The sequence below is a fragment of the Hyperolius riggenbachi genome, chromosome 10, assembly GCF_040937935.1.
Source record: "Hyperolius riggenbachi isolate aHypRig1 chromosome 10, aHypRig1.pri, whole genome shotgun sequence".
Classification (NCBI taxonomy): Eukaryota; Metazoa; Chordata; class Amphibia; order Anura; family Hyperoliidae; genus Hyperolius; species Hyperolius riggenbachi.
This window is the reverse complement of record NC_090655.1, coordinates 269,858,691-269,878,483: the sequence shown is the minus strand read 5'-3', so window position 1 is coordinate 269,878,483 and position 19,793 is coordinate 269,858,691. Positions and strand designations below refer to the sequence as shown.

The following is a 19,793-nucleotide window of genomic DNA, read 5'->3' as shown; positions in this document are numbered from 1 at the left end:
ATGTACGGCCGCGAGTAAAGTATCGTGATAGCGATACTTCACAGAAGCAGGGCCACCCACAGTTTTTTTATTGAAATGCACGTAACTAAGGAAGGCACGCTCCTTACATGGCAGCGGTCACTGCTATGTAAGGTGTGCATAGGGTGCACTACAGCTCATTAAGCTGCACTGCTTTGATGAATCGAGCCCTATGACTCTAGTAAATTAGATTGTGAGCTCTGCAATATATATTTGGAACTTGTTACCATCCGGAACCGGTGATCACTTTGTCTTTTATCAATTGAGATGTTAAAATTCCCACAGCATTCAGCAGATTTTACTCAGAATCTTTGGATGCTCTGAGCAGTTAAGGGTTTATTCTTATTAAGCAGTTATCACCTTGGTTACAGAAGCAAGAAATATCATGGCACATCTTGAAAGTAGCATCTGAACTATGCCCTAACTGACATTAGTTGTCTGGTCTGAGCACGGCACATGGCACAGGTACAGAGGCATTTCACAAGGTAGAGGAGTCACCAGATAAGGGGTCACATTGATGAATGGTTGGTTAGCTTGGTTACTGCAGTAAATGTCACTAAGGAGGATCCCTGTATTTGCACAGAAGTATTAGGCAGCAACAACCAGCAAGCAATAAAAATACTCAAAATAATTTGGATAGTACTTTCTCACCTACTTGTTGGTACTTTTTCCATTGCAATGTGCTGAAAAGTTCTAAATCAAAGAAGAAAATTATCTCTTAGGAGAAAACTCTGGAGAAAACATGCATTGCATATGGCCCCTTGTCCTAAATGCCTTAGAAACATCCAGCAAGCAAGAAAATGCTCAAACTAATTTTGTTTTAAAACACTTAAAAGTTATTTTAAACAGAATATGAAAATGATCTCCTAGGAGATGACTCGGGAAAATGGGAATTGCATATGGGCCTTTGGCTCTTATTGAATTCACTTTTGCTCCTAAGTTTCCTCCGAAGTTATATTTTCACACCTCATTAATAAAATGCCTCTTGAGCCACCAGCAAGCAGGAAAACCCTCACAATAATTCCAACAGGACTTTTTCCACATACTCTTTGGCACTTTTTCAATGGGAGAGAGATTTACCGGTATATGAAAACAGAAGATGAAAATGTCCTCTCCTAAAAGAAAAGTAGATGTAAAACAAGAAGGTAGACAGTCAAGAGTCCCCAATCGTGTATTATTGATAATACAATGTAAATATGGTATGGAGTGAATAATACAAGTATGGGTTGCCAAAGCCAGGCAACCACTCAAAAGCAAGAGGGGAGATTAGGCCTGTCCCCATTCAGGCTAAGTAGTTGCTCTCCATAGAACAAGAAAGAACGGTGGTCACACCCATCCACCAGGTGGATAATTATCACTTAGACAATACAATACAGAGGCGCCTACAGAGTAAATATATCAAGCGAAAAAGGTATCAAATGAGGGGGAAGGTTGGACTTGCCTCTCCGACAAAAACACTATTGTATAAGATCAAGAAAAACGGTATTTATTCTTACTCCAAAATGCGTTTCACGGGTCTCAAGCAAAAATACACAAGGAGCAACTTTCAAGTTGTGCACGCTAGTGAAGCGCCTCTGTCAGCCTCTGTAGTGTATTTTCTAAGCGATAATACTCCTAGGAGCAAACTTGGGAAAAAAGGTGAATTAAATAAGGCCATTTATGGTTAAAGTCCCAAAACACGAAATCCCTGTATTCTGGACCTGTTTGTCAATGTAGCTCTAAAGGTGGCCATACACTTATAGATTTGCAGCAGATTTGACCATCAGATAGATTTGTCAGATGCCTGTCAAGTCGAATCTGACAGGAATCTGATGTGTGCCCCACATTAGGAACAGATTTCCAATAGATTTCAGAATGAAATCTATTGGAAATCGATCTAAATGCATTATTGGACCATTAGATCCAATGCAACTCTATGGGCCATTGATCTGCTGCCAGTAGCAGATCGACCTAGCTTTTCCATCCAGTCAGATAGATCGAATCAATCGAAATTGGCCTGCAAATCAACCAAATTGCTAATAAGATAGGATCGATAAATTGATGGCTGAAATCGACCAGTGTATGGGCCCCTTAACTAGGAATGGTATTGCATTTACATAGAAAGGGCCCGATATGGAGTCTGTGTCTGGATACTCCTGGTCTGGTGGATTGGGATCTTACAAAGGACAGACTTTGGTTTTAGGAGACCTTGTTAACATTGTCATAAGGAGTCGCATCTCTGGACACGCCAGGTGTGTTCTGGTAGACGTGTGCTAGATGTGTGCTGTTAGACGTGCAGACGTGTGCTAGATGTGTGCTGTGAAATGTGTGGACGTGTGCCAGATGTGTGCTGGTAGTTGTGTAGACATGTGCTAGTTCCCGGCGAACTTCGGTGGTTCGCGTTCGCCTGCCAAAGGCGAACTTTCCTGGAAGTTTGATTCGCCCCATAATGCTCTATTGAGCAAAACTTTGACCCTCTACATCACAGTCAGCAGACACATTGTTGCCAATCAGACTGCACTCACTCTTGGAGTCCCACCCCCCCCCCCCCCCCCTATACAAGGCAAGGTCCTTGAGCCATTTAACTCACTCGTCTGCCTATACTAATTAGTTAAGGGACAGCTGCTACACACACTCTGCTAGGGAGAGTTTAATTAGGCTCTTGTAGGCTTCTCCTCCATTCCTACCCTTCTACCTATTCCCTCCTCCCTCCACCCTTCCTACCCTTCTACCTATTCTCTCCACCCCTCCTACCCTTCTACCTATTCCCTCCACCCTTCTACCTATTCCCTCCTACTGGAGGGAGGAGGGTCTCATCTGCCAGGGAATTCCAGTATTTCAAAAACCAGCTTACATACCGTGGCTGGGAATTGAACCCAGGCCTCAGTGTATGGTAGGTAACTAACATATCCATTATACCACCAACACTACTAGCTGAAACTAGCCCAGCATGTACCATTTATGCTCAATCCAAGAGAAAAATTAGACAAAACAAATAACATTTATATCACGCTTTGGTCTCTACTGAATAGGTGCTGGCTTACTGAACAGACAGACGAGATTCGAACCCTGGTCTCCTGTATCAGAGGCAGAGCCCTTAACCATTACACAATCCAGCCACTGCTTAAGGATATGTAGCCAGGCATGGCCTTGCCTTTTGTGTTCAACAGTTGTCCAAAGAGAACCCCAGATAGCCAGGTAGATTCATCTCTCGCTCTCTCTCTCTCTCACCAACAACACTACATGCTGAAGCCAGCCTAGCATGTACCATTTATGCTCAATCCATTTATGCTCAAAAATACAATTCCGCGGAAAGCGGTGACCATCTCTACTAGAGAGAGAGAGAGAGAGAGAGAGAGAGAGAGAGAGAGAGATATGAATCTACCTGGCTATCTGGGGTTCTCTTTGGACAACTGTTGAACACAAAAGGCAAGGCCATGCTTGGCTACAAATCCTTAAGCAGTGGCTGGATGGTGTAATGGTTAAGGGCTCTGCCTCTGACACAGGAGACCAGAGTTCAAATCTCAGCTCTGTCTGTTCAGTAAGCCAGCACCTATTCAGTAGGAGACCTTAGGCAAGTCTTCCTAACACTGCTACTGCCTATAGAGTGTGCCCTAGTGGCTGCAGCTCTGGCGCTTTGAGTCCGCCAGGAGAAAAGTGTGATATAAATGTTATTTGTCTTGTCTAATTTTTCTCTTGGATTGAGCATAAATGGTACATGCTAGGCTAGTTTCAGCTAGTAGTGTTGGTGGTATAATGAATATGTTAGTTACCTACCATACACTGAGACCTGGGTTCAATTCCCAGCCACGGTATATAAGCTGGTTTTTGAAATACTGGAATTCCCTGGCAGATGAGACCCTCCTCCCTCCGGTAGGAGGGAGGAGGGAATAGGTAGAAGGGTGGAGGGCGGTATTAGAACCTTTGAAACATGTTTTCTATCATTATTCCAGCCAGTAGAAATTTTTCAAAATGTTGAAGTTCGCCTCCCTATTGTAGTGCATTGCGGTTCGCGAACTTTTTCGCAAACCAAACTTTCCGCAAAATCGGAGGTTCGCGACATCTCTACTGGTAGACGTGTGCTAGATGTGTGCTGGTAGACTGTCATCCGACAGGTTCAATGATGTGGGTATCATGTACTTCATAAGGAAGGAAGCACCCAAGTATAAAAGTATATGAACTTCTAATATTAGAATGAGGGGTAATCCCTTACCTCTCCTGAAGACAAAAACACCAGTTGTGCTGTAAAAGTATTTATTCAAACCACAAAAACAGACAATGCATTTCACAGGTACTATCCCGCTTCCTTGGGTCAGTAAAGTGATTAAAATCAGGGCCGGTTCTCTCGTGAAGCAAGGTGAAACACTTGCATCAGGTGCAGAGATTCCAGGGGCAGCATATTTGTAATGTGTTTACACTGACAGCATGCAGTCAGAGTAGGAGGAGAAGTGAGAGAAGCGAGAAGTGAAGAGGTCATCATTGGGGAAAAGCAGCTTGTTGTGCTGTGTGAGGAGTCTGGCAGGGAGTGAGGAGGGGAGAGGCAGGAGCGCAGCAGTGTTTCATGTGACTTGCACAGCAGAAGTGAGGAGGTGGCACTGCGGTCCTGACTTAGGAGGAATGGAGAGGCTGAGCAGTGTGTTTGTCACAGACTTACAGCCAGCCAGTGTGCTATTGTGTTGAGCTGCAGCATGTCATGTGAGAACTTAAATGAAGCAGAGTAAATTGCCGGGTGCTGTGCAATCATTCCAAATGAGGGAGGGGGGGGGGTGCTAGGGGCGCATCCTCAAGTTTAACTCAGGCAGCAAAAAGTCTACAACCAGCCCTGATTTAATATGGGCACCTCTGATAAGTGATATTCTAATCACTTTGCTGCAAGGCACTGTGTATAGCCCCGAGGAAGCAGCTATTACCCATGAATCACGGGGTCCATTTTTGTGGTTTGAATACGTATTTTTGCAGTACTACTGGGGATTTTGTCTTCAGAAGTGAGAAATGACCCCTCATTCTAATATTAGAAGCTCATAAATACTTTCACACTTGTGCACCTCCATCCTTATGAGTATTTAGCTAAACCTCCTTTAGGAGGTAACAGTTTTCTTCCTAAAAACTGCAGGAAAGCAACCATCCAGCTTTCAGCAGGACCTGGGACACCGAGCGGGGATGGTGAATTTTCCGCTGACAGCGATCTGCAACCCACGTATGTGAGTGTAACTAAATATACTTACAATCCTCCACTTATTAACTATACTACACCATTGGGCTCTCTTTTCACTCAGGTATTCTTGTGTATGAGGTTACTTTAAGGATCAGCAAAACCTTCCTACAAGTATCATATACATGGCTGTGCTTCTGGATGTGTGCTTGGCAGAAGCCCCGATTGGTTTGCTATGACATTACGGAGGATTTGTTCAGGATATGTATGGCTCTGTTCATTTGTTTTGATGGATATATGTGATGGTGACTGCAGGTTGCTGTTTTTATTGGATACGTTCATAAAAAAGTTTCCATTTGGACATTCTGGGTTAGAATAAGTGTGGACATTCACCTCTTATAAGGATATATGTGTTGGTTTAACCGGTTTGGGACCGGCTGTAGCTAAAACTATGCCGTACTTGTGGCTGCCTAAGCCTGATGCTCTACATACATAACACATGTATTGCACTGTCCACGTTTTGATTTTGGAATCCCTGTGTCTGAAGCCAATCCTGATGTAATTTCCTCCCTTACTCTTACTACTTACTAGGAGGGCAGCCAATGCAAACACAGACAGTCTTCAGACACTCCCACCCAGCTCTGCGATAGAAAGTGCATTGTCATAGTGTGACTTTTCAGCTTCTCAGCATTAGAAATATTGGCCAATCAGAGAGGAACAGAGGTGTGGGAGGGGAAAACAGGAGGGAAAGAGGCTATAGCCAATCAGGCTGAATTAGTTAAGTCTGAGAGGAAAGTAAAGAAGCAAAAAAAAGACAACCCAGCATGCCCTGCAACTTCCTTTGTGCAGCAGATGTACCAAATAAGAGTTGGGTAAACTGGGGAATGATCTTTTATCAACAAGAAAAGTAAAAGTGATTTTTAACTTTTGGATTGCCTGATTAGCATCCTTATTACTGGTTTACCAGATAAAAATAAAGAATTGATTTTTTATTTTTTGCCCAACAGTTACACTTTAAAGAGCCTGCGGTGCAAAATGAGTTAAGCAATTGTTCTTTGTTTTGAACTTTTTTCTTTCCTTTCCTTGTACCATTGTTATTGTCTTTAATTTATTGAATAAAGACTGTTTCAAAAAAAAAAAAAAAACACAACAACAAACTGTTCATTATTGAAAGATCCCTTTACCAGCAGGTGAGGGGTACCTCCATGGGGGCAGCATCTGCTCCAGCATAGGGGAAAGATAGGGATGGTAGATGAGACGCAAAGAAATCTGAGTTGAGGTAGGACTATGCAAATGTATGCTGGTTGAAAATTGACCAATCATGTCCCACCTCAGCTTTATTCAATTTGTCCATTTTCAAACTTCATACTAATTGCATAAAAAGTTGGCTGAATTTTGCATCAATTCAGAATTATTTGCATCTCATTGACCATCACCAGTGAGGCCCAGTGCACACCGAGCGGTTTTGGATGCGATCTGCCGGCCACATCTGCCTGTAAAAACGCTTGGCTAATGCATTTCAATCAGATAATGCACACTGGCTGTTTGAGGTTTGTCGCAAACCGCAAACGTGCCTCCTGCTACACGTTTGCATTTTGCAGAAGCGTTTCTGCCTCAATGTAAAGTATAGGAAAAACACAAACCGCTCTGAAAAATGCTAGATCAGAGCGGTTTACCAGGCATTTTTGTTACAGAAGCTGTTCAGTAACAGCTTTTACTGTAACAATATGTGTAATCTGCTACCCAAAAATGCACCCAAAACCACTAGGTATGTTTAGAAAATGTCTCTAAACATGTCTAGAATCGCTCTGAAATCAGCTTCAAAAATCACTAGCGTTTTGTGGATCTGCTAGCGGTTTTGGTGTGCACTGGGCCTGACAGACTACAGACCTGCAGTGTTACAGAGAGCTCTGGCTACAACCACTGAGCTTAGCATGGCCTCATTCATTATAACATTGCAATTTATTCATTACAGTAAATCTGAGTGATGCAGGTAATAGTACATCTTACATTCCATGCAGAGGAACAGAACACGTCACACTGTGGGAACAATATACAGCTGATATTCAGCACATTATCCAGAGGAATAACTTTATTAGCAGCTTTAATCACAGGAGAGATACTTGGAGACGCATCAGATTTCCAGTCTAATAGGATTTATTTTGTTTTTTATTTTAGAATCATTTCCAGCAACAGCTTCCCACAATAGTTTATAGCAGTGATTGTAACACATATAACAGTAACCTGCCCCCCTCTCCACCCCAGAATTCCTGTATCTCACCTCCAGCCCAAACACCTGCATCCAATCATCTCCTAATTTACATTTGGGGTGCAGCACTGAGGCATTGGGGCGTCTATAGCAGTGATAGTACCACATATAACAATAACCTGTCCCCCTCTCCACCCCAGAATTCCTGCATCTCACCTCAACCCCAAACACCTGTATCCAATCATCTCCTAATTTACATTTGGGGTGCAGCACTGAGGCATTGGGGTGTCTATAGCAGTGATTGTAACACATATAACAATAACCTGTCCCCCTCTCCACGCCAGAATTCCTGTATCTCATCTCCAGCCCAAACACCTGTATCCAATCATCTGCTTCTAATTTACATTTGGGGTGCAGCACTGAGACATTATGGTGTATCTGCATAATTTGTGCTGGAGTGTAGTATGACCTGGGGATACATCTAACTGCTAATATCTTTAGCTTTTGCTGCCATCATATTTATAGTATTATCAGGTAAAATAGCCACCAATCTTCCTGTGTGAGGGCGTATCAATCCTACTAATAATATAAATGCAAGTTTGGATGTTTATTACTCAATCACACAACAATGGCTGAACGGATTTGAATGAAATTTGGCACACGCATAGTACATAACCTGGTATAACATACTGTATCGGATCCCCATAACCAAAAAGTGGGTGGAGACAAATACAAATTTCACTGGGAAAACGTAAACTGCAGCCATTCTTACATTGTTAATGGCGGCTTTCTCAAACTTTGCTCAGTTGGTCACTGGGTGACTGTGATTGATATTCAGAAAAATGGGTGGAGCCTACAAAAGCCAATCAAAATTCACCTATTGATTTTCAAAGGTAATATTTCATTGCTGCCATTCTTGCACTGTTAGCCTCAAACCTGGTACAAATGGTCATTGGGTGACTAGGGTTCAAATTAATTGTGTGTTAGGGTTAGAAAAAATGGGCGGAGCCAACACCCACAGGATATATATAATTGGGCAAAGCCGGGCCATCAGCTAGTATAGCTCTATAACGTTACCCCTAAAATTATGTGGAGAAATCAGGAGATCCCTGGATGATCCCGTCACAGTCACAGTGATCCAATCTCTCTGAATATCAGTCCAGTGTGTGTCCTGCGTAACATTGCTGGGAGATAAATCCCTCTCTTCTTATCTTACTGGACTGTGTATTCAAGCTCAAATCTCTTCATGTTTCCTGAATATAAAACAAGGACACAGAGAGGCAGAGAGAGGGAAATCTCCTTTCCTCAGTTCAGTCTGGATGAATGGGAGCTTCTAATATCCCCACATCTGCAGCTCACAGTAGCTAAATAACAGTGTTGTATATACACCATTCCTGGAGTCTCACATTCTTATTTCCACTTTAGCCACTTGAGCCCCAGAGGTTTACACCCCCTAGTGACCAGGCTATTTTTTTACAATTCAGCACTTCACAGCTTTAACAGTATATTGCTCGGTCATACACCTTAGCACCAAAATGAATCTTACCTCCTTTTCTTCTCACTAATAGAGCTTTCATTTTGCTATCTTTGATTGCTGTTGTGATTTTTTTTTTAATCAAATAAAAATGATTTTAAAAACCCTATTTTTTTTTTTTACTTAACCCTCCCCCCCAAATTAGCCCTAGATCGCTACACTACACTACATAGGCATCAGCCTATGACAGGGATTAGATTGTGAGCCCCTCCGAGGGACAGTGAATTGACAGGGGCTCTCTGTACAGCGCTGCGCTATACCACAGTGCTGTACACACACACACACACACACACACAATATATATCATAACATTTTTCCCTAATCTCAGCCTGCCAGTTCTGATCGCTGGCTGGCAGGCTGTTTGCGGTGCCCCCTCTGCATAGTGCAGGGAATGTGCGCTTAAGCAAGCGCTCATACCCTACAAATCTTGCCTCCTGCTAGATGACACCTTTCAGCGTTAGGTGGTCCCCACAGTGCCATGCTCCCACTGCCGATTGGCGTTAGGGAGGTGGTTAACTCCTTAAAGACCGCTACACACCAATTGGCGTGGACCAGGACCGGCTAACTCCTGGCGCGAGGTTTTTCAGGAGATCGCGTGCGCATCTCCGCTTGAATGATTGAGCTCTGCCATCAGTCTCCCACCATCTATTTACATTGTACAGCGCTGCGATCTACAGCAGCACTGTACTGGGGTCCCCCTGGGAGGCAGGAGAGCGATTGGCTCTCATAGGCTCATATCTATGGCAAAGGGAGGGAGCGTGGGTAGTAAATATTATATATATATATATATATATATATATATATATATATATATATATATATATATATTATACAGTGTTTGTTCGTTTACAAATATTTATTTGCTAGACTTTTAAACAAATCTGATAAATATTTGTGAACAAACAAACACTGTACCACCAATCAGAGCCCAACAGAGAGCTCTGTTGGTGGGCATAAAAAGGGGAGGGGGGAATCACTTGTGTGCCGAGTTGTACGGCCCTGCAGTGAGGCCTTAAAGCTACAGTGGCCCAATTAGTGAAAAATAGCCTGGTCACTAGGGGGTGAAAGCCCATGGTCCTCAAGTGGTTAATGGGTTTAAATTGTTTACAACAGCCATATGAGTGTGACATATAATCTGGTACATTCAGCTCCCAACAAAAACAAATAATTGTGGCGGGGGTCTGGAATATCTTCAGGCAAAAAACAAACAGAAAGGACTAGGAGCCTCTCATAATGACGCGCTAAAATTGAACAATACAATCAGCGCTACACACACTATCCTATATAATAAAACCCCTGTGTCTCTGCGTCCTGTCCCTGTGTCCGTGTGTCCCTGCTTACAGAGCTGACAGATGTCTGAGAACCTCATTGCATTGTGGGAAATAACAGCTTTTTCCAACTGCCAAGCAAGCAGCATCTCCCTGTGTGCATATACTTCGGACAGTGGTGGGAGATGGGTGAGCCGACCACATCGGTATGCGTGTTCCCGAGGTTTAGCGGCCGTGGCCTGGTGCCCGTTTTTTCATGGGTGGGCCTTTTTACTGGTGATACAATAAAATATTGCAGCAAAAGTTCAGCTCAATTCAGTGGGAACTCTTATTCATATAAGGATTATAAAACTTCAGCGCAGGCACAATCCACCACCACACCAGACAATGGAAACTCTTACTAAACAAGGCAGACCTAAATCACAAAGTTGCCCCCGAAAAAAGCTTTGTAAAGTGAACCCGGCGTGGTGGATGTATGGTGGTGGACGGTGTCCCGTGTATTTTGATACACTTGATACAGCTGCTGGGTCCATGTGATAAGGGCCTATACATCCACCACGCCTATGGTTTCACTTTAAAAAGCTTTTTAAAGTGGAACCGGTTGGGTGTCATGGATGTACGGTGGTGGACGGTGTCCCGTGTATTTTGATTTGCTTGATACAATTGCTGGGTCCATCTAATAATGGGCCATATGTAAGAGTTTTATACTCTATGTATGTGCAATATTTGTACGAGTGTCAAAGTTTTAAAAGGATACAAAGAGATGATTCGGTTTCATTTTAAAACATATGGCACTACTACCCTTTTTCCCCAAAATTAAGACATCCTCTGAAAGTAAGCCCTAGTAGGAATTTTGAGCATGCTTGAAATATAAGCCCTACCCTGAAAGTAAGCCCTAGCAGCAGTAAGGGGGAAAAATATGGAAACCTGTGTTATTACTGGAGCCCATAGTCTTGCGGGCAAGTGGACACAGGAGGACAGGGGATAGAGGAGGACACAAGTACAGAGAGGTATACCAGGGGACACTAAAGGTACAAAGGGGAAAAAGTGGCAAAGAGGTGGATCCAGTGTCACAGTGGGGAAGTCAGGAACATGTGTGTTCATAGAAATATAAGGCATCCCCTGAAAATAAGCCCTAGCACATCTTTTGGTGCAAAAATTAATGTAAGACACTGTCTTATTTTTGGGGAAAGACACTATGTACTAACTCCTGGAGATATAAGCAGTGGATCTGTGTGCAGGAGAGGGGGAGGAGACCAGCAGAGAGATGACCAGCTGCTGTGCTGTTCTGAGTCTGTGTAGACCTTGTGATTTAAGTCTGTCTTATTTGGTAAGAGTCTCCACTATCTGGTGTGGAGGTGCATTCTACCTGAGCTGAAGTTTTATGATCCTTATATATTGAAGTGCTGTATCTGAACAATAAGATAATATGAAGGAATAGAAAGTGGTTAAAGAGAACCTAAACTCAAGTAAAAAAAACAACAAACAAAAAAAGAGTATTACTTACCTGGGGCTTCTACCAGCCCCCTGCTTTCCCAAAGATACAGGATGCTATTGCAGGCATCAACAAGTATCTTTGTACGTGTTGCACCCTGTAATACTTACAAAGATAAGTGTTGACACCCGCAATAGCATCCTGTACCTTCGAGTGCGTGCAATAATACACCTAGCGGACCGCTGACTCCTAGTTGGAAAAAATGAAAATAGCTGGTAGCAGGGAACCAAAGGATCTGGGAGTGACTTGGAGGGCACAGGATGGCTGCAGGGGGCTGGTAAAAGCCCCAGGTGAGTAAATTATTTTTTTTAACTTGCGTTTAGGTTCCCTTTAAGCACAAAATTTAGTTGCAGGGCATTGTAATGGGTTTGGATGTGGTGAATCTAACCACCAGATGGAATGTATCACCTTCCATGAAGGTTAGGACACGCTCTTAAAAAAAAAAAAATAGGTGGGGAAAATGCAAGAACAATTGGCACTTCCAGCTGTGCTACACTTACCTAGAGACACCTGAGGAAGCGGGAGGATTTCCGCAAAACAGGTTGCCTGTTTCATCAGGGGAGCCGTGGCTGCTTGCAACTGCAGATGAATTTGCATAAATAAAGCACCCGGTAAATTAACTCTTGCAATGGAAAAACTAAATATGTTTAGTACTACTGTAGATGAACCCATCTTTTTCTCATCAGGTCACCTCAGTTCAGGGAATTTAACACTTAACCAAACCAACGCAGTGGGCAGCATAAAAGGGACCTAGAGATTCTCAGTAAATATGCTGCCATGTGCACTTTGCAAGAAATAAGAGAAACTTTAGAAAATAGCACTTATGGCCAACACATTTCCCACACGAAACACAAATGTCTGACAAGCAGTGATTCACATCCAAAACATTTCCCACACTCAGCACATGTATAATACATCACAACAGTGTGGGATCTCATGTCTGAAAATGTGATTTATGTGCAAAACATTTCCCACACTCAGCACATGAATAGGGCTTCTCACCAGTGTGAAATCGTTCATGTTTGATAAAGTAAGATGTACTACCAAAACATTTTCAACACTTATTAACCACTTCACAACTGAGGGGGTTTACCCCCTGACCACCAGAGCAATTTTCACCTTTCAGCGCTCCTTCCATTCATTTGGCTATAACTTTATCATTACTTATCACAATTAAACGATCTATACCTTGTTTTTTCCACCACTAATTAGGCTTTCTTTAGGTGGGACATTATGCCAAGAATTATTTTATTCTAAATGTGTTTTAATGGGAAAATAGGAAAAATCTGGGAAAAAATTAATTATTTTTCAGTTTTCGGCCATTATAGTTTTTAATTAATGCATGCTACTGTAATTAAAACCCATGAAATGTATTTGCCCTTTTGTCCCGGTTATAAAACTGTTATAAAATTGTCCCTATCACAGTGTTTGGCGCCAATATTTTATTTGGAAATAAAGGTGCATTTTTTTCAGTTTTGCGTCCATCCCTAATTACAAGCCCATAGTTTATAAAGTAACAGTGTTGTACCCTCCTGACATAAATATTTAAAAAGTTCAGTCCCTAAGGCACAGGTGTCGAACTCCAGGCCTGGAAGGCCAGATCCATGCCAGTATTTTAGATGGACTGAGAAAGAGAGGACTGTGTTCTACCTGATGGACCGCACCTTTCCTGATTCAGACATCAATTAGTTTGAGCTGTGTCAAAGATGTGTGAGGACCTCGGCCCTCGCAGGACCGGTTTGACATCCCTGCCCTAAGGTAACTATTTATGTATTTTTTTTATTGTAAATTTTTTTATTTTTTTTTAATAACAAAAAAAAAAAAAAATTGGGAGTGTGGGAGGTAATGAGTTAATTTTTTGTGTAAAAGTAATTTATTTGTATGTGAAAAATGTGTAGGGTGTAGTTTACTATTTGGCCACAAGATGGCCACAGTAACTTTTTGTTTTAATGCGACCTCCAAGCGTCCTTCCGGAAGCTTGGAGGAAGTACTTGGAGGCTGGGTAAGAAGATCACAATGATCGCGCTGCCCATCGGAGAGCAGCGGATCATTGCGGGGCTTAGATCAACGAACGGGAATGGATTTTCCCATTCATTGATCTCCGGGCGAGCGGGCGGCGGCATGTTTACTAGCGGCGGGCGGCGTGTTTACGAGCGAGAGCGCGGACAGCAGCGGGAGTGCGCAAAGTACGGATTTCTCCGTCCCTGGGGGTTAAAGGATGGAAAAAGGGACGGAGAAATTCGTACGGGCGGGGGGAAAGTGGTTAATATGACATCTAACCAGTGTGAGTTCTCTCATGCATGAAAAGGCTTTTTTCTTTTAATCTCCAAAACATTTCCCACATTCAGCACATGAAAAGGGCTTCTCACTCATGTGAAATCTCATGGGCTTCCTTTACCTCCAAAACATTTCCCACATTCAAAACATGGATGTTTTCTCACTTGTGTGAGATCTCTCATGCTTGACAAGGTGAGATTTGCGACAAAAAGATTTCCCACACTCAGCACATGAATATGGATTGTCATCAGTGTGAGATCTCTCATGACTGACAAGATGTGTTTTCTGTACAAAACATTTCCCACACTCAGCACATGAATACGGCTTATCGCCAGTGTGAGATCTCTCGTGTCTGACAAGCTGTGATTTATATCCAAAACATTTCCCACACTCAGAACATGAATAGGGCAGCTTCTCATCAGTGTGAGATTTCTCATGATTGACAAGTTGTGATTTGCAAACAAAACATTTCCGACATTCAGCACATGAATAGGACTTCACACCTGTGTGAGACCTCTCATGTTTCACAAGAACCGATTTCATTACAAAACATTTGCCACACTCAGCACACGAGTATGGCTTTTCACCAATGTGGGATTTTTCATGTATGAGAAGGCTTCCTTTTTCACCAAAACATTTCCCACAGTCAGCACATGAATAGGGCTTCTCACCAGTGTGAGATCTCTCATGTATGACAAGATGTGATTTGCGAACAAAGCATTTCCCACATTCAGCACATGAATAAGGCTTCTCACCAGTGTGAGTTCTCTCATGTCTGTCAAGGTGAGCTTTATAGCCAAAACATTTCCCACACTCAGAACATGAATAAGGCTTCTCTCTGGTGTGACATCTCTCATGACTGACAAGATGTGATTTCTGCACAAAACATTTCCCACACTCAGAACATGAATAAGGATTCTCACCACTGTGTGTTCTCTCATGTATGACAAGTGCCGATTTCCAAAGAAAACATTTCCCACACTCAGCACATGAATAGGGCTTCTCACCAGTGTGAGATCTTTCATGTACGACAAGACTTATTTTATACCTAAAACATTCCCCACACTCAGCACAAGAATAGGGCTTTGCTCCAGTGTGAGACCTCTCATGACTGACAAGATGTGGTTTCTGAAGAAAACATTTTCCACACTCAGGACATGAATAGGGCTTCTCACCAGTGTGAGTTCTCATGTGTGACAAGATATATTTTCTTAACAAAACATTTCCCACACTCAGCACATGAGTAAGGCTTTTCACCAGTGTGAGATCTCAAATGTGAAAAATACTTGGATTTCTGAGCAAAACATTTCCCACACTCAGCACACGAATAAGGCTTCTCACCACTGTGTGTTCTCTCGTGTATGACAAGCAGTGATTTCAACCCAAACCTTTTCCCACACTCAGCGCATATATAAGGCTTTTCACCAGTGTGAGAGCTCTCATGTCTGACAAGGTGTGATTTTCGGCTAAAAGATTTCCCACACTCAGCACATGAATAGGGCTTCTCACCAGTGTGAATTCTCTCATGTATGACAAGATGTGATTTCCAACCAAAACATTTCCCACATGTGGAACAGGAATGAGACCCTCCAGCAGGGGGAGAGCTGTGCTGGGTATGAGACCCCTCGGGGTTAGACAGGTGAGGGGAGTCTGGAGGAATATTTGGGGTAACCAGGATATCTGCAGGAAACTCTTGCCCAATGACATCATCATCCGCTGTACAGTCTGTGGATACAGAGAGATGAGTCTCTGAGAGGTTCCTGATGCCGGAACTCCGCCCTGCAAATAGAGAAACATCATCACTTCCTGTTAGAGAATTCTGAGGGGGGGAACAATTATCATTAGGGATGAAAGGAAAGAGGATGGTCGGCACTGCTGTACAACTTCCTTTATTTGGCAATGTGCAGACAAGTAGGCTGTGTGTTACATCATCACCTCACAGTCCATAAGAAGAGACTAAACACGTACCGGTGCGGGGGGGATAATGGTGGGTGCTGGTTGCTGGGAGCCTGACGGCAGTTTCACACAGAAGTGCCGGATTACCGGAGGGGCTAAAGAGGATGGCGAGGGAGGCCACAGTCCTCATGGGTCTGAAGGAAGCCCCAGGTAAGTAGAAATAGGGGCCAGTGTACCATCTCAAGTTCACTTTAAGTGGCTGCAGCTGACATCTCAGCAGTACCGCCCTCTTTGCCCTGTATAGCCTATAATTCATTGCGGTGTCTCAAATGGGTGGCTTCCTTGTTTCCTGACCTCTGTGAAAGCATTAGTAAGGCTTATACCAAAGAGTTAGAGTCCAATCCCCATTTAAAGGAAAATTGACCGAAGCCTGACCATTATCAGCTTATTACAGGCTTGCATCACTAAGTCACCCCTACTGTGACCAATCTGTGTACAGTAATGTACAGTGACCATTATCAGCTTATTACAGGCTTGCATCACTAAGTCACCCCTACTGTGACCAATCTGTGTACAGTAATGTACAGTGACCATTATCCGCTTATTACAGGCCAATAACACTAAGTCTCCCCTACTGTGATCAATCTGTGTACAGTAATGTACAGTGACCATTATCAGCTTATTACAGGCCAGTAACACTAAGTATAAGATCAAAACACCTAGATAATTGCCATTATTACTGCTATATATGATGTGTATGTTGAGTATCTCACAGAGTCAGTATACCGCTCACATTTGTGTAGATATTTTACTGTATCTTTTCATGGGACAACACCGAAGATAGGACACTTTGATACAATGTAAAGCAGTCAGTGTACAGCTTATTTAACTGTGTAAATTTGATGTTCCATCAAAATAAATACAATACACAGTAAGTGAAATACAGCTGTAATGCACATCATGGACACACTGAGGCCAGCTGACAAGGAAACTGCACAGTTAGCAGTCAGCAATGGCTCATTCAACCGCTGATCTGCTAGGAATCCTGTATACTAACGGTAGATTGTAATCTGTATGGCAGCTTAATGTGGGCACCAGATTACTGCGGAAGTTGTGCTGTGCACACAGAGTTTGGGTGGCGACAGCTCTGCAGTGGTTGCAGTGTTGGGGCTCTGTGTTTATACCTCATTACAGGCACACTGTGCAGTCACATTACACACATCACCCCTATTACCTCTCACATTCCCTGTGTACATAGTGTGTTTATACCTCATTACAGGCACACTGTGCAGTCACATTACACACATAACACCCCTATTACTTCTCACATTCCCTGTGTACATAGTGTGTTTATACCTCATTACAGGCACACTGTGCAGTCACATTACACACATCACACCCCTATTACTCCTCACATTCCCTGTGTACATAGTGTGTTTATACCTCATTACAGGCACACTGTGCAGTCACATTACACACATCACACCCCTATTACCTCTCACATTCCCTGTGTACATAGTGTGTTTATACCTCATTACAGGCACACTGTGCAGTCACATTACACATCACACCCCTATTACTTCTCACATTCCCTGTGTACATAGTGTGCTTATACCTCATTACAGGAACACTGTGCAGTCACATTACACACATCACACCCCTATTACCTCTCACATTCCCTGTGTACATAGTGTGTTTATACCTCATTACAGGCACACTGTGCAGTCACATTACACACATCACACCCCTATTACCTCTCACATTCCCTGTGTACATAGTGTGTTTATACCTCATTACAGGCACACTGTGCAGTCACATTACACATCACACCCCTATTACTTCTCAGATTCCCCTGTGTACATAGTGTGTTTATACCTCATTACAGGCACACTGTGCAGTCACATTACACACATCACACCCCTATTACTCCTCACATTCCCTGTGTACATACTGTGTTTATACTTCATTACAGGCACACTGTGCAGTCACATTACACATCACACCTCTATTACCTCTCACATTCCCTGTGTGCAATAGTGTGTTTATACCTCATTGCAGGCACACTGTGCAGTCACATTACACACATCACACCCCTAATACTCCTCACATTCCCTGTGTACATACTGTGTTTATACCTCATTACAGGCACACTGTGCAGTCACATTACACACATCACCCCTATTACCTCTCACATTCCCTGTGTACATAGTGTGTTTATACCTCATTACAGGCACACTGTGCAGTCACATTACACACATCACACCCCTATTACTCCTCACATTCCCTGTGTACATAGTGTGTTTATACCTTATTACAGGCACACTGTGCAGTCACATTACACATCACACCCCTATTACTTCTCACATTCCCTGTGTGCATAGTGTGTTTATACCTCATTACAGGCACACTGTGCAGTCATATTACACACATCACACCCCTATTACTTCTCACATTCCCTGTGTACATAGTGTGTTTATATCTCATTACAGGCACACTGTGCAGTCACATTACACATCACACCCCTATTACTTCTCACATTCCCTGTGTACATAGTGTGTTTATACCTCATTACAGGCACACTGTGCAGTCACATAATATACATCACACCCCTATTACTTCTCACATTCCCTGTGTACATACTGTGTTTATACCTCATTACAGGCACACTGTGCAGTCACATTGTATCTGTAGGAAACACACACACATACTGACTGAATACATCGGGGTTGGTTCATTATGCTGCACTGATGTAAAAATCTCCTATGCATGCTATGCTGCAGAAGTGCAGCACAGTGTTTGCTGCTAACATAACTATCGCTCCATTAACTTAATGGGCGCTCAACTTAACCCACCCTGAGCCCCAGTGGCTTCAGAGGACGAGATTCCTGCACTTGGATTGGCCCAATAAGCTGCCTGCTTTAGTAGTGCAGCTTAATGAATCAACCCCATTGTCTCTGTGTGTGTATCATATGATGGGGACATCTAGGTGAGACCTCCATACTGCTCTCTCCTTTGTAAAAAAAATGAGAGTCTCCACTTACCCGGTGATGTGAGGGGCAGCTGATTCTCCATCATGGTGTCCTTGTAGAAGTCCCTGTGTCCTTCTACATACTGCCACTCCTCCAGGGAGCAATAAATGGTGACATCCTGACATCTCAGAGGAACCTGACACACACACACAATGATACAGTCACTACCCTGACACGCCCCTTGCTGTTACTGGATAATGTCCCATAATTCCCAACTCTGCTCACCTCTCCTGACATCAGCTCCATCATCTTCCTGGTATTTTCTAGAATCTTCTGCTTGTTGTGTCCCTCAGATATCAGGGAGTGAGGTGGGGGCACAGTGATGGTCACATGATCACCAGACTTCACAGACGGAAAACTCTAAATAGAATTTTACATGTGACACACCCCCCTTTATAGTTCGCTGGTAGCTAGTGGTTTCCGCCCTTCTTCACCAATAAAGTTTCCCTGGTGTTGGTTGCAGCCCCAATCCAGTGCCCGTGTTCCCCCAGAGTAAGCGGAATGGAAGAAGTGTGTCTCTCACCTGCCCTGCCAGTGCACCTTCCTGTCACCACTCAGCTCTTTCTCTAGTGTTGGCTTCCCCTCCTGCATAACGTGATGGGAGGAGATGGAGATGCCGGGCACTACAGCGAGAGGTAAGCGGTGATGGGAGGAGATGGAGATTCTGGGCACTACAGCGAGAGATGATGGGAGGAGATGGAGATGCCAGGCACTACAGCGAAAGGTGAGCGGTGACACGAGGAGATGGAGATGCCGTGCACTACAGCGAAAGGTGAGCGGTGACACGAGGAGATGGAGATGCCGTGCACTACAGCAAAAGGTGAGCGGTGACACGAGGAGATGGAAATGCCATGCACTACAGCGAAAGGTGAGCGGTGACACGAGGAGATGGAGATGCTGGGCACTACAGCAAGAGGTAAGCGGTGAAAGGAGATG

The 19,793-nt window shown here is 43.4% G+C and overlaps 2 protein-coding genes across 3 annotated transcripts in view; one reads left to right on the top strand and one right to left on the bottom strand.

Annotated features, from left to right (window-relative positions):
- Positions 1-19,793, top strand: part of LOC137535392 (zinc finger protein 665-like) — a 976,927-nt gene that overhangs the window by 632,321 nt on the left and 324,813 nt on the right. The gene's annotated exons all lie outside the window — the stretch shown is intronic.
- LOC137535857 (uncharacterized) overlaps positions 1-19,793 on the bottom strand; it is a 532,348-nt gene that overhangs the window by 320,083 nt on the left and 192,472 nt on the right. The window contains exons 14-18 of the mRNA XM_068257740.1: positions 19,083-19,199; positions 18,870-18,993; positions 15,555-15,657; positions 15,108-15,473; positions 14,122-15,043 (exon numbers count right to left, since the gene is read on the bottom strand). Of these exons, the coding sequence (XP_068113841.1) occupies positions 14,122-15,043; positions 15,108-15,473; positions 15,555-15,657; positions 18,870-18,993; positions 19,083-19,199 (1,632 nt within the window). The remainder of the gene's footprint in view (positions 1-14,121; positions 15,044-15,107; positions 15,474-15,554; positions 15,658-18,869; positions 18,994-19,082; positions 19,200-19,793) is intronic.